Source organism: Podarcis raffonei, chromosome 12 (assembly GCF_027172205.1).
Source record: "Podarcis raffonei isolate rPodRaf1 chromosome 12, rPodRaf1.pri, whole genome shotgun sequence".
NCBI lineage: Eukaryota > Metazoa > Chordata > Lepidosauria > Squamata > Lacertidae > Podarcis > Podarcis raffonei.
In genome coordinates this window covers 14,989,845-15,011,959 of record NC_070613.1, presented here as the reverse complement: position 1 = coordinate 15,011,959, position 22,115 = coordinate 14,989,845, and the positions used below count along the sequence as shown (strand labels likewise).

The 22,115-nt window shown below is 43.7% G+C and overlaps 1 protein-coding gene across 4 annotated transcripts in view; it reads left to right on the top strand.

Moving 5' to 3' along the window:
• ADARB2 (adenosine deaminase RNA specific B2 (inactive)) overlaps nucleotides 1–22,115 on the top strand; it is a 370,623-nt gene that overhangs the window by 326,040 nt on the left and 22,468 nt on the right. For all 4 annotated transcript variants that reach the window (XM_053409689.1, XM_053409688.1, XM_053409687.1 and 1 more), the window contains 2 exons: nucleotides 6,069–6,220; nucleotides 16,704–16,872. In XM_053409689.1, the coding sequence (XP_053265664.1) occupies nucleotides 6,069–6,220; nucleotides 16,704–16,872 (321 nt within the window). The remainder of the gene's footprint in view (nucleotides 1–6,068; nucleotides 6,221–16,703; nucleotides 16,873–22,115) is intronic.

The window sequence follows — 22,115 nt, the reverse complement described above, 5'->3', positions numbered from 1 at the left end:
TGTTTCAGAATAAAGTTGAACAGAATTTCTACTCATAGTGAAAGGATGGCAAAAGTGTCTCAATGCTATCCTTCCTTCCTCTTGCCCACTTCCTTCTCATTCCTCTTCAGGCAGTATTTTCAAAATAAGCACAATTAATTTATGGAACTCACTGCCGCAAGACAGAGTCATTTGTGGCCCCAAGCATTCGTGGTTTTCAGATAAATATATGGAGACCACCTTCAGATTCAGAGGCAAATTGAGTATACCACTGCTTTCATACATGTCTAAGGAAACATACCTACATTAATTTATGTAAATATTATGCAAATATGTGCTCACTTTTGGTGACACGTTTCCTCTTTTTGAGCGATAAGTGTATAAGTGACCATTCTAAAGACTAGGCACGAAAATGGGGGAGGCATCTGTCTTTTCTCATAAAGCAGGGCGGCCTTATTTTAACAACAACTTATTATTTATATGCCACCCATCTGACTGGGTCTCCCTAGACAATCTGGACAGCTTCCAACAAATTAAAACATTAAGCAGAGTAAAACATCAAACATTAAAAACTTCCCTAAACAGGGCTGCCTTCAGATGTCTTCTAAAAGTCAGATAGTTGTTTATTTCTTTGACATCTGACAGGTGAGTGTTCCACAGGGCAGGCGCCACTACCAAGAAGGCCCTCTGTCTGGTTCCCTGTAACCTTATTTCTCGCAGTGAGGGAACTGCCAGAAGGCCCTCAGAGCTGAATTTTGGTGTCTGGGCTGAACGGCGGGAGTGGAGACACTCCTTCAAGTATACAGGGCTGAAGGATGTTGACAAAATGAAACACAGCAATGAACACTAGGCCATCTCTGCCCATTGACATGAGGTAACATGTTCAGGGGTTCCGAGTGGTTTTGCCCAAGACTTTAGCATCAGTTGACAAAGCAAGGTTTTCTTTATTTTCACCTTTCAGGAGTAAACAGTGGGTGGGAGGAAATACTACAAGGAGCTGTGCCATCGCTCCATTTTATCCAGGCAGATAAGTAACTATACTCCTACAGAACTGAGTCCTTAAAAACTTACCTCTCCATCCCTGCTGTTAAATGCCACCAGGTTATCTCAATAGCACGGCTTAGCCTAATAATACAGGGCAATGTGTGACACTTTCATGGTCTCTCTCAGTTCCCAGTTGATTTTGCTTTGCTATTCCATCCAAATGAGGAAGGGGGGAAGATTTTTGCTTTAAAGCTCCTGAGTGGCAGGATTTTTCAGGTACTCGATTGTTCTGGGGGTTTTGTGGCAGGGTGATAATGCAATTAAAGTGGTTGGGAGATTTCACAGAAGGTGGCAGGCAAATGAGAGAGCTGCAGGCGTCCACCCTCTCCTCAGGAGATCCCAGTGGCTCAGCGTTCCTGTCAAGCAGGGTAATGTGCCTGTAAATTTCACTCGACAGAAAACGCATCGTAGCATCAAAAACCGACAAAACAAGCAAAGCATGGAAGAGTGACAGCCAAACGGTTTTAACAGCAGGCAGGCTGTGGAGGAGGTAGAGGCTCGGGCTGGAAGGCAGGCTAGTCGAAAGCAAACACAAGGCGCTGCTGAGGGTTGTTGATTGTGCTTGTGGAAGAGAGAGAGAGAAAAATGCATTCAGAGTTAGAAGGAAAAGAGCAACCAGCCTGGGGAAAAAGAGAATGTCGGTGAAATCTATCAATGTGAGGAAAAACCTCCTAGACCAGGCATAGGCCAACTCGGCCCTCCAGATGTTTTGGAACTACAACTCCCATCATCCCTAGCTAACAGGATCAGTGGTCAGGGATGATGGGAGTTGTAGTCCCAAAACATCTGGGCCAAGTTTGCTTATGCCTGTCCTAGACAGACAGGCAAAATTCCTGTTAATCAGACCTATGAACCTGAAGTCCACTTCACATGCTAGCGTATCCCTACGCCTGTTGGAAAATAAATGTGCACCACAAGGTAGATCTGCACCAGATATTTAAAGCTTGCCCTATGTACTTTTGAAGCGTGCGTCTTTTCACAAAGAATCCTGGGAGCTGTGGTTGGTTAAGGGTGCTGGAAATCATAGCTCTACGAGGGGGGAAACTACAGCTCTCAGAAATCTTTGGGGAGAAGGATTGTGTTTTGAATGTATGTTGGGTGTGCCATAAACTTGTGAAAGGTGGGCTGAGTCTTTATTTTGCTTAGAATAGGTGTGTTGGGAAGCCATTCTCAGGGTCTCAGCCCACGTACCGGGAGAAATAGATTTACCAGCTCTTCCTGCATAATCATTTCGTCTGAAAAAATAAATAAAAAGAGAGAGTGTAGAAAGTAAGAAAGGTTTCCAGGGGAGGGGGGAGTGGAATTACCATATAGTGATACCTAAGGTTACAAACACTTCAGGTTACAAATGCTTCAGGTTACAGACTCCGCTAACCCGGTCAGGTTAAGAACTTTACTTCAGGATGAGAACAGAAATCACGCGGCGGCAGCGGGAGGCCCCATTAGCTAAAGTGGTACCTCGGGTTAAGAACAGTTTCAGGTTAAGAACGGACCTCTGGAACGAATTAAGTTCTTAACCCAAGGTACCACTGTATATAACCATAACCATATTTACATACACATTCTTGGTTCCTGCATGTTTGTGCTTTTCAACTTGAGGAGCTGGGAATATTGCACCAAGGGTATTTCCAGAGAAGTCCAATGTCAGTGCATAGCATCCTTCAGCAGCTACTAAGGCCCAGTGGTTGGGCAATGGTGGCAGCAGCCTCTCCTCCTCCTTGCCCAGTCTCCAGCAGCTGCTATGAGCTGGAGGCCAGCAGCAGCAGCCATCGAGATGCAATGGGATGCTCTCTTGCTGCCACAACTGTTGCTCTGGAAAAGCTCCAACTCATCCTCCTCCCTGAGCTCAGCAGCAGCACTGGCAGGGGAAACAGGGACATTCTGGGATCAAATCAGAACCTGGGATGTATTTCGTAATTCTGGGACTGTCCCTAGAAAATCGGGACACTTGGATTGTATGTAACTTGAGCTGGCCAAGGCTCCCAACACAAAACGATTTGCAAAATTAGCTCATTGTATGCAAAATATGGTTGTGTGTATCTATCCTAATAAATAAATAAATAAATAAATAAATAAATAAATAAATAATTTTATTTATACCCTGCCCCCCCCCCCAGCCAGAGCTGGGCTTAGGGCAGCTAACACAAGTAAAATTACAGTAAAAACATAATAGGGGGAAAAACCAATTTAAAATACAGGTTAAAATGCAATTTAAAATGCAGCCTCATTTAAAAAATAGCCCATAGATCAAAACCATAAGGGGAGGGAAACATAAGGGTCAGACTGAGTCCAAACCAAAGGCCAGGCAGAACAGCTCTGTCTTGCAGGCCCTGCGGAAAGATGTCAAGTCCTGCAGGGCCCTAGTCTCTTGTGACAGAGCGTTCCACCAAGTCAGGGCCAGTACTGAAAAGCCCCTGGCCCTAGTTGAGGCCAATCTAACCACCTTGTGACCTGGGACCTCCAAAATGTTGTCATTTGTGGACCTTAAGGTCCTCCGCGGGGCATACCAGGAGAGGCGGTCCCATAGGTACGCAAATCTACCCTAACTTGTAAATAAGTCTCCCAAAATTAGATGTCTGGGAAAGAACTAGTTTGTTGGGATGTTAGTAGCCTGTGCTTCCATGGCGGCTGTAGATGAGGAGACCCTCTCTCCCCTCCATGGCCAACATGGAAATACATGCTAGTGTTTTGTTTCTCAGTTTTCCCATCTGCTCAAAAAGTTATTCTGAAATTGGAGTGGTGATTGAGAAGTAAGCCGAAACCTTCAGCCTTTTATAAGCTGTAGGCAAAGGTGTGCTTCTTGAAAATGTTTCAGATTTATCTGTCATTCCAGAATGTTGGGCACCAAACTTCAAACCATTTATTTTTCCCTAATCCCACTTAAATCAGTGAACAGTGATAATAACGGGATAGTTGATTTGATGGACAGAAAATTCAGAAATTCTCTAGCTCAAAAAAAAAAAATCTCCTCAGCAAAAGAAGGTTGAAATAAAACCATATTGTCAAAAAGAAGTAGCAATCTTGCCATGCGCACAAAAAGTATTTTAAAAAGTGAATTAATGAAGACTAAAATCTCGACATGTGCCAACGTTGTCTTAACTGACAGCTTTAAACTTTCGACATGTTGCATTTCCCTTAGTACTAGCTTTGAGTGGGGTTAATATTGTTTCTTTGACCATAGCTTAAGAAAACATAAACAGCACAATCCTGCTTATGTCTACTGCGCTGTGGGTTAAACCACAGAGCCTAGGACTTGCTGATCAGAAGGTTGGCGGTTCGAATCCCCGCAACGGGATGAGCTCCCGTTGCTTGGTCCCTGCTTCTGCCAACCTAGCAGTTCGAAAGCACGTCAAAGTGCAAGTAGATAAATAGGTACTGCTCCGGTGGAAAGGTAAACGCATTTCCGTGTGCTGCTCTGGTTCGCCAGAAGTGGCTTAATCATGCTGGCCACATGACCCGGAAGCTGTACGCCGGCTCCCTCGGCCAATAAAAGCGAGATGAGCGCCACAACCCCAGAGTCAGCCATGACTATACCTAATGGTCAGGGGTCCCTTTACCTTTACCTTTAAGGTTGCATTCTGAGGAAGAGAATAGTGCGTTTGTTTTTCTAATTATAATGCTAGCGTTCCTTTTCCCTTTTCTAATGTTCCTTTCACACTGCAGTACGGAACTGTGGCTATTTGACCAATATTCCATCATGTCACACTAAAGTTCATTCATACCAATGAACTTTGACAGTATCATTGGACAATAATGATACTCCCTGGCCCTTTCCGCATAAGAGTGATTCTATTCCCCCATCATTCCCCCCTTGAAAACCACAGGAAAGAACTGTATGCAAATATATTGCCTCAAATTTCACCCCTTAACTTAAGGTTACCAGATGTTCCTGTTTCCCGGGTACAGTCCCTGGATTTACAAATCAGTCCCCATACAAAATCCATTGAAGTTGAAAAGTGTCCCCGGATTCATTGAAAAAAATCTAGTAACCTTACCTTAACTCCCATGATTTATTTATTTTTCTGGAATCAAATAACACAGAAATGAGTGTTAAACATGAACCAGATTCCATTCATTTTCTGGAAGTGGTTTTTACATAATTCAAATATAATGAGGAAATGAACAGGGACATGGAATAAACTGCTGTATGAATTGATTTGATTTTAATATTTGAATTCCACTTTTCCAGCAACAAGCATTGAGATCAAAGTGTCTCACAATAACGACAGCATTAAAAGTTAACAAACATTACAATCACTATACTATCAAAAACACAGTAGCATATAAATAAAAACAAAACAAAACAAAACAATCCATTAAACAATACAATTCAGAACAAGCTCATAGCAATACAAAGTAGTTGAATGAGCCTTCCCACCTGCGTATAGGATTGCAGCTTTCCAGTTATAAAATAATAGTTAGCGGTTCTCTTAATGATAGTATTACTCACCAAATATAAACTAAAAGGGAGAATTCATTTGCTATTCCCCATCATTTTGTTGAAAAAAGACTCTTTTTTCCAGCAACTGATAAATAAAATGATAATTTTATTATTTATATGCCACCCATCTGATATGCCACCCATCACTCTGGGCGGCTCCCAACAAAATATTAAAAACACAGTAAAGCATTGAACATTTAAAAACTTCACTTTATAATAGTACTGGCACCAGTCACTCTTTTTGTTGCTGCCAAGGAGAAAGTTGAAACACACCCAGCTTTTGACTCTTCCTTCTTTGATCCTTTTCTGGATACAGAACCAATTATTTCATTATTCTTCTTTGCATTGATAAATAATGACAATATTCTGTTAACATATTTTGATTCTGATTTTATTTTATTGTACGGCTGTTTTAAATTGTTGGACCTTTAAATTCAGACACAGTGGAGATCATACAAGCATTACCTAGAGAGATGCTGCGATACAAGGTATTATAAGGGAAGAAAATATAACAAAGAGCCTGCGAGCTATCCCATAGGGAGAGCAGAATTAGTTCTGATTTGGAATGTAACAAATGACCTGCAACCTTTCTCTATGATCCTAGCAAACGACAAGAAGACGGCGAGCGATCAATCTTCGTGCGGTTAAAAGAGGGAGGCTACAGGCTAAAAGAGAACATTCTGTTCCATCTGTACGTGAGCACTTCGCCCTGTGGAGACGCACGCCTCAACTCCCCCTATGAAATCACAACGGACTGTAAGAACTGTACTCCCTGGTTTGATTTCATTTCAGCTTTTCTTTCCCTGCTTCTTTTTTTTTTTTTTTTTGCTTCCCTTAATGTTTTCCTTCTCTGTTTCCCTGTTAAGTAGATGATGGCTGACTATGAAAATGATGCAATGGTTACACCTCTCTCAATGGGCCTGTATAGAAATAATACGGGCTCCCTCTTAATAGTGGTTAAGGAACTGGGAGCCAGCTTCAGGGACAGACTTGCTCTTTGCAAGTTCTTTGCCTTCCCTGGAATTAATTCACGCTCTGCCATCCTAACCACTGTTAAGCAGTTCATCAGCACCAGCATTAACCCCAGTTAACTAGACTTCACCCCTAACTAAGATCTGAAACAACAGTTCGAAGGAGCTTGCAGATCCTAAGTCAAGGGAAACCTTTCTTTAATGCTAAATGCAGTTAATTCTGGGGAACCCTTATTAACCCTTACTAATGTTAGATGCAGTTAATTCAGCTGTTGACAAGCCTAACCAAGCCAGCTCTTGATGCCTTAACCATGGGTATCATATGTTCGTTTGTTATTAATCACTGTCACACTACTACAAAAACACTAAACTCAGCTAAAATCACAGTACTAAAACATAGCAAGTAAAAGCAGCAGCTCGTAGTCCTATATTACCATGAGGAAGCCAATATGGTGCCTCCAGATATTGTCAGACTCTAATTTGCATCTGCTGTAGCCAACTTGGACAATGGTCAGGGATGATGCAAGCTGTAGTCCGGTATCATCCAGAGGGCAGCAAATTGACACACACACCGCTTTAGTTATCTATTAACATTTGTATAACACTTTCCATACCAATCCCACTTGTTGTGAGGGATATCTGTGTATTTCTCCATGTTTTAATTGAAAGCAGCAATAAAGGAGGCATCACTAGATCTTGGCCAAAGAGGATAATCATCCATCCCCATGTAGGGAGCGGGTTACAATTGCCCATATTGTGGTTCGAGGACCCGACCCCCGCAATATGGAATGAATACACGAGGACACATGATATAAGGTTAATGGGCAAGAAAAGGCCACAACTTTATTGATTACAGCAGTGAAAAGGTATTGGCTTAGGCATTGGATGAGTATAGGAGGTGGGTTTATTCAACAGTAGGTGGAGACTGTTGATGCTCATCCAACTATAGGCTCTCCCCTGATGTCACCGAGGGTCGTGCCATGGCCTCCCGCCAAGCAGGCATCGGACAGAATACACGGCCGCCAGATTCCTTTAACGGAATACCCAAAAATTGAAGGCATAGGCGATGGCCACACCTAGCCCTTGACACACCACAACACATTAATCCAATGCCTAACCTACCCACCAATACCACAAAAGTTGTGACGATTGCTACGAGGTAGGCGAAAAAACCAAAAAGCCTAATGCCAAATGGAAAAATTCCTACCAGGCCCCCCGGACAACCAGGGCGACCAACCTAAGGTCCATAGCAAGGCCAAAAGACTAAGACCCTGAGCCCAAAGGGAGTGGAGGGTGGGTGACTCGCGACGGGACAACGTAGAATGAGGCTGAGGAGAGGCTGGCCCCGCAGCATTAAGCTGCTAGGCATGCTCCCCGGAGGCACCTGGTTGGGTACCTGCCGGTGGGCGTGGGCGCCAGCCAGGTGAGTGGGGATGGCAGGGGGTTAACGCCCCCTGGGCGGTGCTCAGTTCCTGCCCACAACCACTCCCCTCTCTTCCAGGGAGGAGAGTCTTTATCCCCCTAGTTCCTGGGGCTAGGGGCAATTTTGAGTGAAGAAATGGCACTGCAACCCTGATCCAATTCAGGTCTCCATGTGGCTGCTTTTCTACGTCTTTGAAGAAGTTGTTAAGTCTGATCAAGGATCTTCCATAGAATGCATTGTTTGGTCTTTGCACTCAACACAGAAAATGTATGTCTCGCCTCTGTCATCCATGCCTTGGTAACCTCTGACAAGCATTTTATATAGGAATTCCTTTCAAAGGGACTCGGAAGCTTCAGTGGTACAGATGCTATGGACCTCTCCTTGGGAATGTGGGGAGTAAGAACCTCCATCATGATTTCAGTTAACCACAGTTAGCCTCTGGGAAAGCCAGCCAGGATCTGAAAGCGTATGGGCATATCTGACCAGATTTGCAGCCGCTGCAAAGGAAACTGGAGACATGCAATCCGTGCTCCCTTCTCTCATCCCATCAACCTTAATAGTGGTTAATGCTAAACAGGTTCCTTCTTGTATCAGGGTCCAAAACCAACATTAAGTTCTGGTTTCTGGTTCTAGTTAAACAAGAACCCTGGTTGATGTGAATGCCAGAATGCAGAAGCAGGGTTAGCTAGACCTGGGAGAAGTTGGTGGAGGAAACAAGAGTGCATACTCCAGTAATTGGCTCCGAATCTCAGGAACACCATCAAGATAGAATCAGCATTACCTCTGCCCTTACCAGCTGCCAAGAGCTCTAGGGCACTCCTCTGCCCTCTCTAAATTTGTGAGTGTTATATATGCCTATATGTGCTAGTGGAATTCTGCCTGCCAAAACCAGTAACGTGATCCCAGCATGCCCAGAGGGGACATACTGGTGTCTCTGCACTGAAGTACAGAACTGCTTTGTATTATGTTATGCAAAGTTTGTTCCAAAGTTATTTGAGCTTTGATCTGCCCCATTCTCCTCCTCCTTGTCCATTATGCCTGAAATGCCCTCTAAAACCACCTACAGCACCTTCTTTCAACTCCCTCCTCGAAACCCATCTTTTTTTCCAGGAAGCTGCTGGCTTAGTCCTCATTCTCAGATGAATCAAAGCCAAAGTGCATTTGCTCACGTTATCCCTTGTTTTGTTTTTCTTGCTTCCTCCACTCCCTCCTGTCTCGCTGTTGCTTTCCTTTTTGAGAGTTAGCTTATAAGAGGGACCTCTTTCTCCTAGTGCTTCTCTATGAGGCAGTATGTGACCTGATAGTGTATGTACATGACAACAATAGTGTGTTTTTGAAACTCTTCCAATCACAGACTTTGGAAAAGATGAAGAAGTTTTTCCAAGGGGGAAACTTGATTCCTCAACTTTTTACATGAGAAAACTCAGCCAAGGTCTTCCCCATTTTCCACCCATTTTGCTCTCGGTTCATTTTTCTTCCATAGCCTGCATTTTTTGCTATTCTAGACAGACCAGCAGAGGCAGGCAAATCAAGTCTGCCCTGAGGCTGCCTCCGCTGTCTTCCCCCCCAGGCTGCTTTTTCTATCTTTTGCTAACATGTTGTCTTGCCTTGTGCCATTGACTTCCTGATAGCCCAGCTCCCGTTTTATCCCACAGTCCCGTTAGGTCTGAAACACACCATTGCATCTTCTCTGCATGTGGTCTTCTTCCTGCTTGCCTATTAACCTACAGCTGTGCTGGAGTTGTGAGGCAGACACATTTCTGTAGTGCTTCCATCGCAACAGGATCGGCAGGCAGCCACGACATCTGGGTCGTTGGGTTTGTAGGTAATCTGAGGGTGAGGCACAGAGTCAGGAGTCTTCCTCCCCCAGAAAAGACCTAGCAGGGGACCACACTGCACAGAAACATGTCTCTCAAGGAAGCACACAAATAGACATGTCTGCCACAGGCTCTCTGGCATAAACAGTAGGGCTGCCCGCCTGTTGAATCAATACATTTATCAATTAAAGTTTTAGTTGGTCATTTGACATTAACCTCAGTTAATTTTGATTCAAAATAAGTTTGCTAGCAACAAAGCCCCTCAGCAAAGGTTCCTTTTTGGACTATTGGAAAAAAATACAAGGTTACTTGTAATTTGATAAGGCTCATTGTTCATTCCAAGTTACAGTACCATATCAGAATAAAAATAGGTTGTTGGGTTTTTTTAAAATAAAAAATGTACCCTTAAGTGGTAGCACACCTAGATGACGAGGAAGGTCTTTCATTTTCTTTCCAGGTATGTATGCTAAAGGCAAATGGGATGCGGGTGGCGCTGTGGTCTAAACCACTGAGCCTCTTGGGCTAACCGATCAGAAGGTCGGCGGTTCAAATCACTGCAATGGGGTGAGCTCCGTTGCTCTGTCCCAGCTCCTGCCAACCTAGCAGTTCAAAAGCACACCAGTGCAAGTAGATAAATAGGTACTGCTGTGGCAGGAAGGTAAACGGCGTTTCCGTGCACTCTTGTTTCCGTCAGTGTCCCGTTGCGCCAGTAGCGGTTTAGTCATGCTGGCCCGGAAAGCTGTCTATGGACAAATGCCAGCTCCCTCAGCCTGAAAGCAAGATGAATGCCACAACCCCATAGTCACCTTTGACTGGATGTAACCATCCAGGGGTCCTTTACCTTTTTTACCTTTTACCTTATGTATGCTAAAATGCTTTAAATCACTGCCCCAAACCTTTTATTTAAATGTGTCAGAATGATGAAAAAGTTTGTTGTTTAATATAGGGAAGCAGAAACCTAAGTTTCCAAGCTGGTCACACAGAGGTTACTCATCTTATGTGCATCAGTGTGGGTAGGTGGATGGGGGGGAGCAGGGTGAAGAGAGACCAGCCAGAGCACGGAAAACCCAAAATATCCTATGTGTGCACAGCCCATGAGTTTCCCACTGTGGGCATCTTGCTACAGTGAATGCATGACATATTATGGAATGTATAGCCATACTCCCTTTGAGTGCTGCAGCACAAATGGCACAGGAGAGCCACAGTGATGCAAAACATTTGGCAATATCTGAAACACCATATCTAGTACACAAATCTGGCCAGACCTTATGTGAATAGTGGAGAGTCCTTCGAGTCCTGGCTTTTGTTCTTGTTTTCTCTCTCTCTCTCTCTCTCTCTCTCTCTCTCTCTCTCTCTCTCCAGCTGTGTTTGCTCCTATGTTGTGACTATAAGAAGAGCAGACCAAAATCCAATATATTTAGTCCAGCATAGTGTTTTCAACAGTGGCCAACCAGAGGCCAATGGGAAACCCACAACCAGGGCATGAACACAACAGCAACTGGAGTAGAATCAGAGCTGTAGAGTTGGAAGGGACCCCCCAGGTCCAATGCAAGAGTCGTATCTTAAAAAATCCCTGGCAGATGGCCGGCCACCCAGCCTCTCTTTAAGAACCTCCAATGAAGGAGATTCCACCAACTTCTGAGGGAGACTGTTCCGTTGTCGAACAGGTCTTACTGCCAGAAAGTTATTCCTAAATAATCGAATACCTCCAGTTTTCAGAGGCATGCTGTTTCAGATCCTGGATGCCGTAATGTAGCCCTCATGACTAGCAGCCATAGAGAGCCTAATCCTCAATGAATTATAGGTAAAACTATATTGTTACATTCCGTTATGCCTCTGTGCTTCTCGGAATTCATTTTTGAAGAGTAAATACAAAATGGCAGCCAGGATTTTTAAGCTCGTTTAATTGAGGTGCTTCTCTCTCTCTTCCCATCAGGTGTCCATGCTTTGCCCTATGGGCCCTGCAACGCCTTCAAAATGGAGGTGCTCAAGTGCTAATTTTAGATGAGCAACGCAATTAGGAATTAAAAATAATGCTCTTGAAACCTTCGAGCTGCTCTTGCTTTGATTGGTATCTCCAAGCAAACCACCTGTGCAGAATCTGAATTCCTCTGATTAATTTGTGTGTTTTCTACTTCAGACATTCTGTTATAATCCAGACCCAGAAATGACAAATTACTACTACTACTACTAATAATAATTTATTATTACGGTCAGAGACTAGCTTGTAAAACACATAATGGGACTGCACTCCCAAAAGCAGAGCAGACATTTAAAACAAATTACTAAAGAGACCAAACAATTTGGAAGAAAGGGGAAAGGCTAAACGTCAGAAAATATCACATTGTATTGTTATTTTCAGTCTTCAAGTACAACTGTGAGGCTAAGGACACAGCCTTGCTGTTTTTCACTTTGGGTGAAAAACACTTCATCAAATGCATGAAAATGGCAAAATTGAAACCGGTTCTACCCCACAAAAGCATATGTCTGAACGTACTGTTTAAGGTGTAAGGTAGGCTTGCCATATTTCAAAAAGTTGAGCTATTTTAAGGAAACCTCTAAAAGCAAGAAAACGAACCCACCCACCCCCTGCCATCGCCAGCATCTCCAAGAGCTGATTCTTCTTCAAGCAGGGAAAGAAAGGGATTTTCACCACACAATTTTTTTTGAATTTTTTTTTTAAAAAACCCAGAACCGCCCCCCCACCAGAAAAACATGAAAATAGCCAGACCCTAATGCAGCCCTTTCTCCAACACAGCCCTCTCATCATTTCCACTGCCGCCGAGGTGTAGCCTCCCCCAGAAATTTTTTGAATTTTTTTTTAAACCAAAAGGGGGGGCAGAAACATGCCCACACCCCCCAAAAAAACAACAGGTTGCCATACATTCAGGAAATTCTGGAGATCTCTTAACATTCAAAAAAAAATTTCCCCCAGAAGCCAATCTAGGCATCCAATTTCCGTGCATGTCTGGAATTTTCCAGACGTATGGCAAGCCCTAGATATAAGATATCAGAGAGGTAGTTGCTGGGCTTCCTTTTTCTTTACATTTTTCTTCATTTTTTATTTTATTTTATCTTTATCAAGGTTAGCTATCTGGAATTCATGCTCCACTGTATTATAACAATGCTAAGAGCACCAAAATTGTGCCCTCAGCTTGAATCCCTACCTATTAAAATTGTCCTTCAACAATTAGTCAACATAATGCCTTGTTGACATCTGCTTGTAGGTTCCAGCCCTATTGCAAATGCATTTGTCATCCGAAGGATTAGTGGAATTCATTGCCGTTTGAACTCGCTTTTGTTTCCAAGCGCGCTATCAACCCTTTATAAACAAACTATCGTAATGAACTGAGAAGCGAGTATAAAAGGGAGGGTGCAAGAGGCCTCAACCCCCCCCCTTCATGGCGGGGGAGTAGCATGCAGTGAAGCAGAGAAATAGAAAATGAACTTCTGAGGCAGCCACACGTAAATTTCAGACAGGTTTTTACTCTTGTGATTCTGTTTAATCACCATTCATTTCCAGCAATTTTTTTTTTTTTTAAGGTGGGGGAGTGGAGAATTCTTAATTTGCTTTTTACTAAAAAAAATCCATCATCTGTCATAACATAAAGGCTGACAAGTTGCAAATCATTGCAAAAATAATTGAACTTACAGTATATTGCATTTTAGATTTTTTATATATATAAAAAGAGGAAGGAAAGGAACGGGGGGGCAGGGGAGGATTTATCTCTACACATTCAAAGGATCAAAACTGATACTAATAATTCTGCACTTCCTTCTTCCCTTTTCTCTGATGCTCTGAGCAGTGATTTACACATCTAATGTCTAGTCAGGCACACATCATAAACCCACTCCAAATGATTTTTAAATTGGCCCTCTCTAATGCTGGGGTCGGGTTGTCATCTTGTTCCGGATGAAGTAGCATCTTCAGCTGACTTCTCCCTCCCTCCCCCCTGCTCCTTCCTTCCTCCTCCCTTCCCCTCCCCGCGGCAATTAGCGAAGATAATCAAGGGGGAGAATAAGCGATGCAAAAATCAGAAAGACTTAACAGCCACAGAGGCTCGGATCAATTTGAAGAAGAGAGCAGCAGCAGGAGGAGCTTGTGGCTTACCAGTGGATGAGTAAATAAATATTGAGAGGTGTGCCTTTTTAAAGAAGCTGAACCAAAAATAGCAGTTAAATAACAAGTTAAGTAAAGTGGTACCTCTGGTTGTGAATGGGATCCGTTCCGGAGCCCCGTTCGCATCATGAGCAGAACACAACCCACGTCTGTGCGTGCGTGGGTCACGATTTGCCGCTTCTGCACATGCGCGTGACGTCATTGAGCGCCTGCGCAAGCAGCAAAACTCAGAAGTAACCCTTTCCGGTACTTCTGGGTAGCCACGGGACGCAACCTGAAAAACGTAACCTGAATCGAACGAAACAAGAGGTATGACTGTAACGGGAAATGAGGTGCCCGTTACCTGGTAGAAAGTGGTATGCTGGCCAGAGCTGGTCCAAAGCTTTTGGTTTAAAATGCTGGAATTCAACATCCGTTTGCTCTTTTTGACGTATTTTGTACATGGCTTCTCAGGCTACTGAGAGGGCTGACCATGTCCAAGCCCAAACCTGAACCTCTGAATCACACAGGCTCCATTGATTTTACAGTCAGGTGGTGTCCAAGGCAGTGGTGCACTCTGGGCAAGTCTCTGGGACTGTGGACATTGCTTTCTTTCATGAATGCAGTAAGAGGTGCAGTTTTTACTGTTAGGAACAAGTGATCCGTTACTCCCATCAGAGAAGTCTTAATTGTTTAGTTTCAAGCTGCAGTCCACCTGGCTCATTTGCTTGAACCGTATGAAGGTTCTGTTCTCTGTGCACATCTCAATGGGGTGCCCTGTCTTCGCTCTTTCAATCTGCATGTGGGTGGCATGGTGCGGTCTGCATGATGTGGGCTAATCTTTGGCAGGCTGACTAATGTGCCTTGAAGAATCTTGCCTTAGGGCAGGCGGTTGGGCTTGGTGACCCTATGGGTTTTCTTTCCATCCCAAACAAATGAACATGAGCTGTAAAAGTAAGTCTCAGATGTTCCCGAAATCTGCCTGGAATAGGAGTGAAGTTTGCAGAATGCCTGTCAAGAGCAGGCTCTTATTTGTGTCTGAATCCGTTTGCATTTGGTAATTATGCCTGTCAATGCACCTTGCTCAGGCTTTGATCCTTGTCAGCTAACATTTACTTAGTATAATCAAAGTCATGCAAATTGCAGTGTATTCAACCCTGTCCTGGAATTGCTGATATTTTCAGGGAGCGCCTTCCATCTGTGGGCATGTCTGTGTCTGTATGTCTCCCTTCTGCCATTTCTAATTTTCAAGCTTTGAAATACAGAAGGAAGTGCAGTGCTTTGGTTGCAATTTGAGGACTTCAGATCTGAAAAATCAAAGAGCAGGCCAGCCAAGGTTAGAAAAAGGAGAGGCATAGTTTATGTAAAGCCTCTATGAGGTTCTTTGTTGGTAAGGATGAAACAAGGAGAAAATTAGGCAAGGTAATGGAACACCTGAAAGCTTTCCACCAGAGGGCACTTATTCCTGAAATAAACAGCACTGGACCAGCCGTTCCAATCCTCAGCATCCAGATGTGAGCAGGATGGTAGCATGGCAGGCCAACTGGGAATGCTGTGCTCAGTCTGCACAGCTGGCACCTGCAATTGCGGCAAAGGCAGAAAAGGTGCTTTGCCTTTCCTCAGGACGCATCCTCCACAGCGGGCAGCATCTGACACAAATGAGCCAGAAGCTAGGAAGCCAGTTGCAGGATACAGCCTGGCAATGCAATCCTATCCATGTCTACTCAGTGGCAGTCCCATGAGTTCAGTGTGCAAAATCACAGCCTAAAGCATCCAGAAAAAGAGAATTAGTTAGTAGGGGGTGGTGTCCATTGGGACCCATAGGGCAAAAGGCAGAGAGACCAACAGTAGCTGGAGCCAACTAATTCTAGTTTTGCCCAGGCAAATAGAGCTTCTGTGTATATCAGCCACATGCAAAATATCCATGGCTGCTCCTTCCCTCAGCTGCACGCCCAGTCTCCAATTTCAGACATCATCATATATCAGTACATCGCAATGTTTAGCTGCTGATATATCACAATGTTGAAAACCAGATATCGCCCAGCCCTAGTAGAAACGAACCCACTGTACAAAAGTATTATTCATTGTTCCACCCATTTTTGCCTTTGCCTCCACCTACCACAAGAATGTGGCCCCAAAAGGTTGCTCAGGCTGAGCAAGGTTGCCCATCCCTGGTGGAATGCAATGGGGCTTCTCCCCTGTAAATGTGTATTGTTGTTGTTTAGTCATTTAGTCGTGTCCAACACTTCATGACCCCATGGACCAGAGCACGCCAGGCACTCCTGTCTTCCCCTGCCTCCCGCAGTTTGGTCAAACTCATGCTGGTAGCTTCGAAAACACTGTCCAACCATCTCATCCTCCGTCGTCCCCTTCTCCTTGTGCCCTCCATCTTTCCCAACATCAGGGTCTTTTCCAGGGAGTCTTCTCTTCTCATGAGGTGGCCAAAGTATTGGAGCCTCAGCTTCACGATCTGTCCTTCCCGTGAGCACTCAGGGCTGATTTCCTTCAGAATGGATAGGTTTGATCTTCTTGCAGTCCATGGGACTCTCAAGAGTCTCCTCCAGCACCATAATTCAAAAGCATCAATTCTTTGGTGATCAGCCTTTTTTATGGTCCACCTCTCACTTCCATACATCACTACTGGGAAAACCATAGCTTTACCTATTTGGACCTTTGTCGGCAAGGTGATGTCTCTGCTTTTTAAGATGCTGTCTAGGTTTGTCATTGCTAAATGTGTATAGGGTACAGCTTTAATGTGCAAATTCCAGATCGTATTTATGGAAAGGGAGGGAAGTAGGTCACTGCTACAGCTGCCCTCTACTCCCACTTGGCCCATCACTGTTCACCTTAGAAGAGAAATATAAAAGCTCTTGATCTGTTGTTATCACCGATGACACTTCCTTTCTATTCTTTCCTTTTTCCATTCCAGTGAACAGCATTAAGCACATAGTAAGGAAGTACCGTGGGCATCTTCGAACGAAGATTGAATCTGGGGAAGGAACCATTCCAGCCCGATATCCCAGTGCGGTGCAAATGTGGGATGGTGTGTTATTGGGGGAGCAGCTGGTCACCATGTCTTGCACAGACAAAATTGCCAGGTAACTTTATAGTGAAATTGCTAAGCGGTCGGGCAGCAAGCAAGCATGGAAATGTCATTAAAATTATAAACGGTGATTGTTTTCTGGTGGAAAATTTAATTAACTCTTAAGGAAATGGTAGCCACCATAACCACCTATCATGAACATTGTCACAGCCATGCACTTCGATATCAGAATATGTTCCACGTGCATCAGCTCTCTCACATATATACAGGAGCCACTGGATCAGAGCTATTAGGATTTTGATAGATTTGATCTTTGGTAACTCAGGCTTCCCCTGGGGTGGTCGCCATCTGTTCCTCAGATGTTTCAGAACAGTGGTTTTCAGACTGTCTAGCTTCAAGGACTTTGACTTGCTTGATGAGGACCCTATTGTGCATGGTAGAGGATTCTGGGGTATGCAGTGTCGGTTCACGAAGAGCACTGGATGGGCAATTGCGGTGTGGAACACACTGTGCAAAATGCCTCAGGCCAACGTTTAATGATAGACTTGAATCCTTCCTGAATTAAAACAGAGGAACTGCAAACCAAAGGATAAAATGTGAAACCATGCACAGGCCTTAAGATTTTGTACATATGAGGATGGTAATGCTTTTTGGAGGAGGGTTTGTTTGTTTGTTTGTGATGGTTTGATGCTACAGCACAAAAATGCTACTTTTTGCTCTCACTTTTCGTAGATGATCTGTTTGAATATTGTACAGTCACAATTGTTTTTTACATGATTGATCCAATCATAGGAATGAGGAAAAAGTCCAATGGTGATATATTGAAATAATCTGACACACAGACTATGAAAATATTGCAAAATAATATTGTTGGGTTAAATCTTCCCCTGTTGTAATACATTTTCTCAAAGAGGGAAGGGAAAAGTCTCCAACACAATTTCCCTGTTTCTTCCAAGAATGACCAGAGTTTCAAAATCAAATTTCAGGCAGAAGAGAATGACTAAGTAAATTAAGGGTTCCAAACCATATTGTCACTGCCTCTGTTTTTCTGAATGTCAATAGACAGTAAATTAAATATAAACTCAGAAACCAATATTATATTTAATATTGACGGGAAATTCAATTGCAATACAGAGTGTCCAGAACTTCGTTTTCTCCAAAGAAACCTGCCTTCATCCACTACAAAATCAGTCTACAGTATTTAAAGATTTCTTACATTCATCCACAGCTGTAAAATAAGGCAATCTAGTGTCATGTTCTGTGTGTTTCCCGGATCAAAGGCAAAACCTTTGTTTTGATGTTCAAAAGTATTCCAGTTGTGAATGTTATGACTTATTAATGATATCAATATGAACTCAGGTTTTAGACAGCTCTTAACAAGTTAATGTGAGAAGAAGAGAGGAAATAGAGGTAAAGTTCCCCTTAGTGATCATCTACCTGCCACCAGGGCTCTTTCTAGGAATGGCTAGATCACTCTATTTGTGGCCCATGTCCATTTCACATGTGTTCATTCATAAACCCATTCTATCCCATTTCCAAATGCATCAAAAAAATATTTTTAACCCACACAAAACTTGATATTTAAATACTTATGTAGACTCTTGTTTAAGTACTCCCAAAATCTTAATGTTTAAATTCTAAACATATTTTATCCTTAAAATATATGCTTTTATAGCATTTCAGTACTTTTTGAAAGGAGAACGCTGTTGTAAAATGAAGGAAAGTGCATATTCCAAAGGATAGTTGTTTCAATCTGTGCATTACTCAAGGAGGTGCAGATCAGGTCAACTTGCACTGGAACTCACAGAAACCAAATCCCTTAAGTATCCCTGGTTCTACCTGAGATCCTTCCCTTGGGGACTTCTTTCTGCTTCTGAGTTCGGTCTGGGGGTGAGGTTCAGACTCTTCCAGGTTTCTTGGCTGTCAAGACTTCCTACTTCATCTTCCACCTGTCTTCTCTCTAAATTCCACGCATTACACATGCCACAAGGATGCTGTCAGAAATGTCATAATTCCTGCCATCCCCTCCCAGCCATGATGTCTAGTGACATCACCTTGCAAGATTCCTTGCTCCTACCCTGTGCCATTGGACGTGCCTGATGGGAGCAGGAGAAACTCACAACTCAATACCGTCACACCCTATATGCTAGATGTTGCAGTAGGGTGAGAAAGAACTCACTCTGGGAGTGCTATTTTGGGTGGCATCCCTGCACTGAGTGGAATGTATAGGCCACCTTTCAAAGGAAAGAAACTGCTTGTGTTGCTGTCCAGTCCCAGTGAGGATGAACTCACAGAGGGGCTTTGCAGGAAGCAAACCCGGCGTGGATAGCAAGAACAGGTAGCAAAACAGGCAGGGACTGTATCCAATCTTACTTTTGTACAGTAGACTACATTCATTCATTCATGTGGAAATGTTTAGGGATGTGGGGGAGGATATATTGTCTAAGATAGCCTATCCCAACTTGTCTTTACATGTTCAATAAAATCAGCAGAGTTAATATTCCCTTTTTTAAAAAAACACACACACACAGCAGATAGCTTGCTCAGACTTGTTAGAGTCTCTGTAAATATTTCCTGGTATTTTACCCATTTAATCCCTCCTAAAATAAGACACTACACAGTCTTCTGTAAAGTATAAAACGTTTACTCACAAGTAATCATCTTTTCACACAAAGGTTCCCAGAAGGCAGACTTAAAAGGTTATAACATAGTTTAAATGTGGTGACTATCTCCTTATGGGAGAAAACCCCCCTTTTCTTCTCTTGGCCTGGAGCCAAGGGTACATCTTAGTAGTGCTGTTGTTAAGATGGCATCGATAGAGACAAGAGAGACAAGATGGTTGCCAGCCTGTGGTTCTGGTTCTTTCTACTTCAGGAGAGGCCACGCCCATCTCAAGTTACACATAGGAAGTTTCGTCTCAGTCCTGGAAAGCCAGAAGTTCCATCTGGAGGACTGAGACAACCTTCATGTCTACTCTAGCAATGTTGTGTTTGACTGCACCTGATTCTTACATCCCACAATACACACATACAAAATCAGGTATTTCCACACACACCCGTACGTATCTTTCCAGCCAGGCAAGCAAGAGGCACCATCACAGTTCAAGAACACATTCCAGCCAGGGAAAGGCATTCAAAGAAGGCATGGAGCAAGGCTTGCGAGAGTTGTGTCCTGGAGAGGTGGGAGAGTCCTGGGAGTCCTGAGGGCCAGACAGAGTGCAGGAAGAGGAGACGACTTAGGGAGCTGTGGGAAGGCAGGGACCTTCAGTCCTCCCAACTACCTCCTACTGGGAAAAGTTGGTGTGTTCATTAGGCCTAGGAGGGGAAGAGCCTTAGAAAGGTTGGAAGGTGGGACCTTCAGCTCTGGCAACTGCTCTACAGGGATAAGACCTACTGGGAAGTGTTGCCGAGTTGTATATCATTTCCTTGAATAAAGAGTCAACTTCACTGACAACTGACTGTTTCTTCGTGCTAACCTGCATCTGACCCCAGCCTTGACATTAACTCTCTTTATTCAAAGAAACAAACTAGCTCAGGAAACCACCAAGGGTGAGGAGAGCTGGTCACAGCAGGAGGGGGAGACCCAGTGGCTTATTAATCAGTCTGCTTCATCACTGCCTCTTGACCCCCTCCTCTCCAACTTCCTGTTCTGCCTCTGGTCCTGGACTGTTTTCTGCCACAGATGCTTCCTGCTCACAAAACCCTGTTGCCTCTTCAACTTCTGACACCTTCTCCCCCCAGTCTGCTCCCTCTTCTCCCTCTGACCACTCATCATCGCTCCACCACCAGTACCCTGGCTTTCTTCCCTTGGGGGTTCCCCAGCTGATGCCTCCCACAATTCCTCTGCATCCCGCCAGTCCATAACATCACCATAATAGAAACATACATTTTGGAAGGTAGGCATCCTTATATCTCCCCATTTAGGCTAGTCCCCTAAATGTTCCTGGTAAACTGATGCATTAAAGCCTGGTGCCTCCTTCCCAAAGCCTGGGAAGCTTCTGCCTGACTTAGGGAGGGAGGTGTGATGCTCACACATATGTCACCCTCACAAGCTAGTGCCTCTGGCCCTAAATGTTCCCCTGTGAAAAATTTCACTGCACACCACTGATCTCATGTGTTCATATATTGGCTGATTTGATTTTCATGGGGTCCAAATGCTCAAACGAATTCATATATGCCTAAATGAGATTGTTGAGTAAGCATTCCTTTGATTGAATTGTCCTTCGGGGGTTTTAGCGATTTGGAGAAAAATTCCACATCGAGAACATTGGCCCCAGTTCCTTGAAAACAGCCTACTTTGCATGACTTACAAAGAGAAGGAGAACCAGAGTAGCAGTTTTCTGATATATTGGAAAGAATTACTGGAGCTGAGCAAATAATGCACAATTAATAATTTATCCCAACAGCTGTTATCATACTTTCTTGCTCACAAGGTATTTGTAAGCAACATCAAAAAAGCATTTCCCTCCATTCAGTTATCATTCACAGCATTCAGCAGTTTTTGTGCTTGTTAATCCCAAGTAAATTATTTGTTAAAATTCAGTGCTACCCTCTGCACTCCGATTCCGTTTTAAGAACATGAGAAGTGCCTAATACCATATTTCTGGAATATATCAGCCACAGACTTAGCTGGCAGTGACATTGGGCAACTAGGAGCCATGATTTAAAATTCCCCACAATTATCCTGATATGATTTAAAATGGCAACTCCACAGACTCAACTTCCCAGTGTGGGGTTCAGCAGCGTCAGTGGGCCCTGCCAATGTGCTGACAAATGGTCTGAGAATACATTATATATGGGTAACAAGAAGCTAAAGTGGATTGCACTTCTGTTTGGGGACAATTTGAGAAGCAGACAGAACAAAAAGCCACAGGGAGATGCCCAGAGGAGGATCTAAAATTTCTAAAACTTCCTGGGTGTAGTGTATGTGTTTTTTTAAAAGATGTCTCCTCTGTCCACTTATTGGTACATAGGTCAATGATTTTCTGGTGGTTAGGGACACATTTACAAGCCAGAAACAGTGTTGTGGGTATCACACCCCACTACAGCCAAACACACACTGTTGGCTAGAACAGAATTCTTGTTTCAAGCCTAATTTCAGGAGATGGGTGTGTGGAGAGGGGGACCCTGCGGGCATCAGAGAAAGCTTCCATGGGCATATACCCCCGATGGGTGCAGTATAAATAATAAAGTTGTTATTGTGTGCTCATAAGTGCTATGTTGGCACCCCCTGGATCAGTACATGAGCACCATCTTTAAGACTTTCCAGGCCAATCTGCTTGGAGTCTCCCTTCCTTTT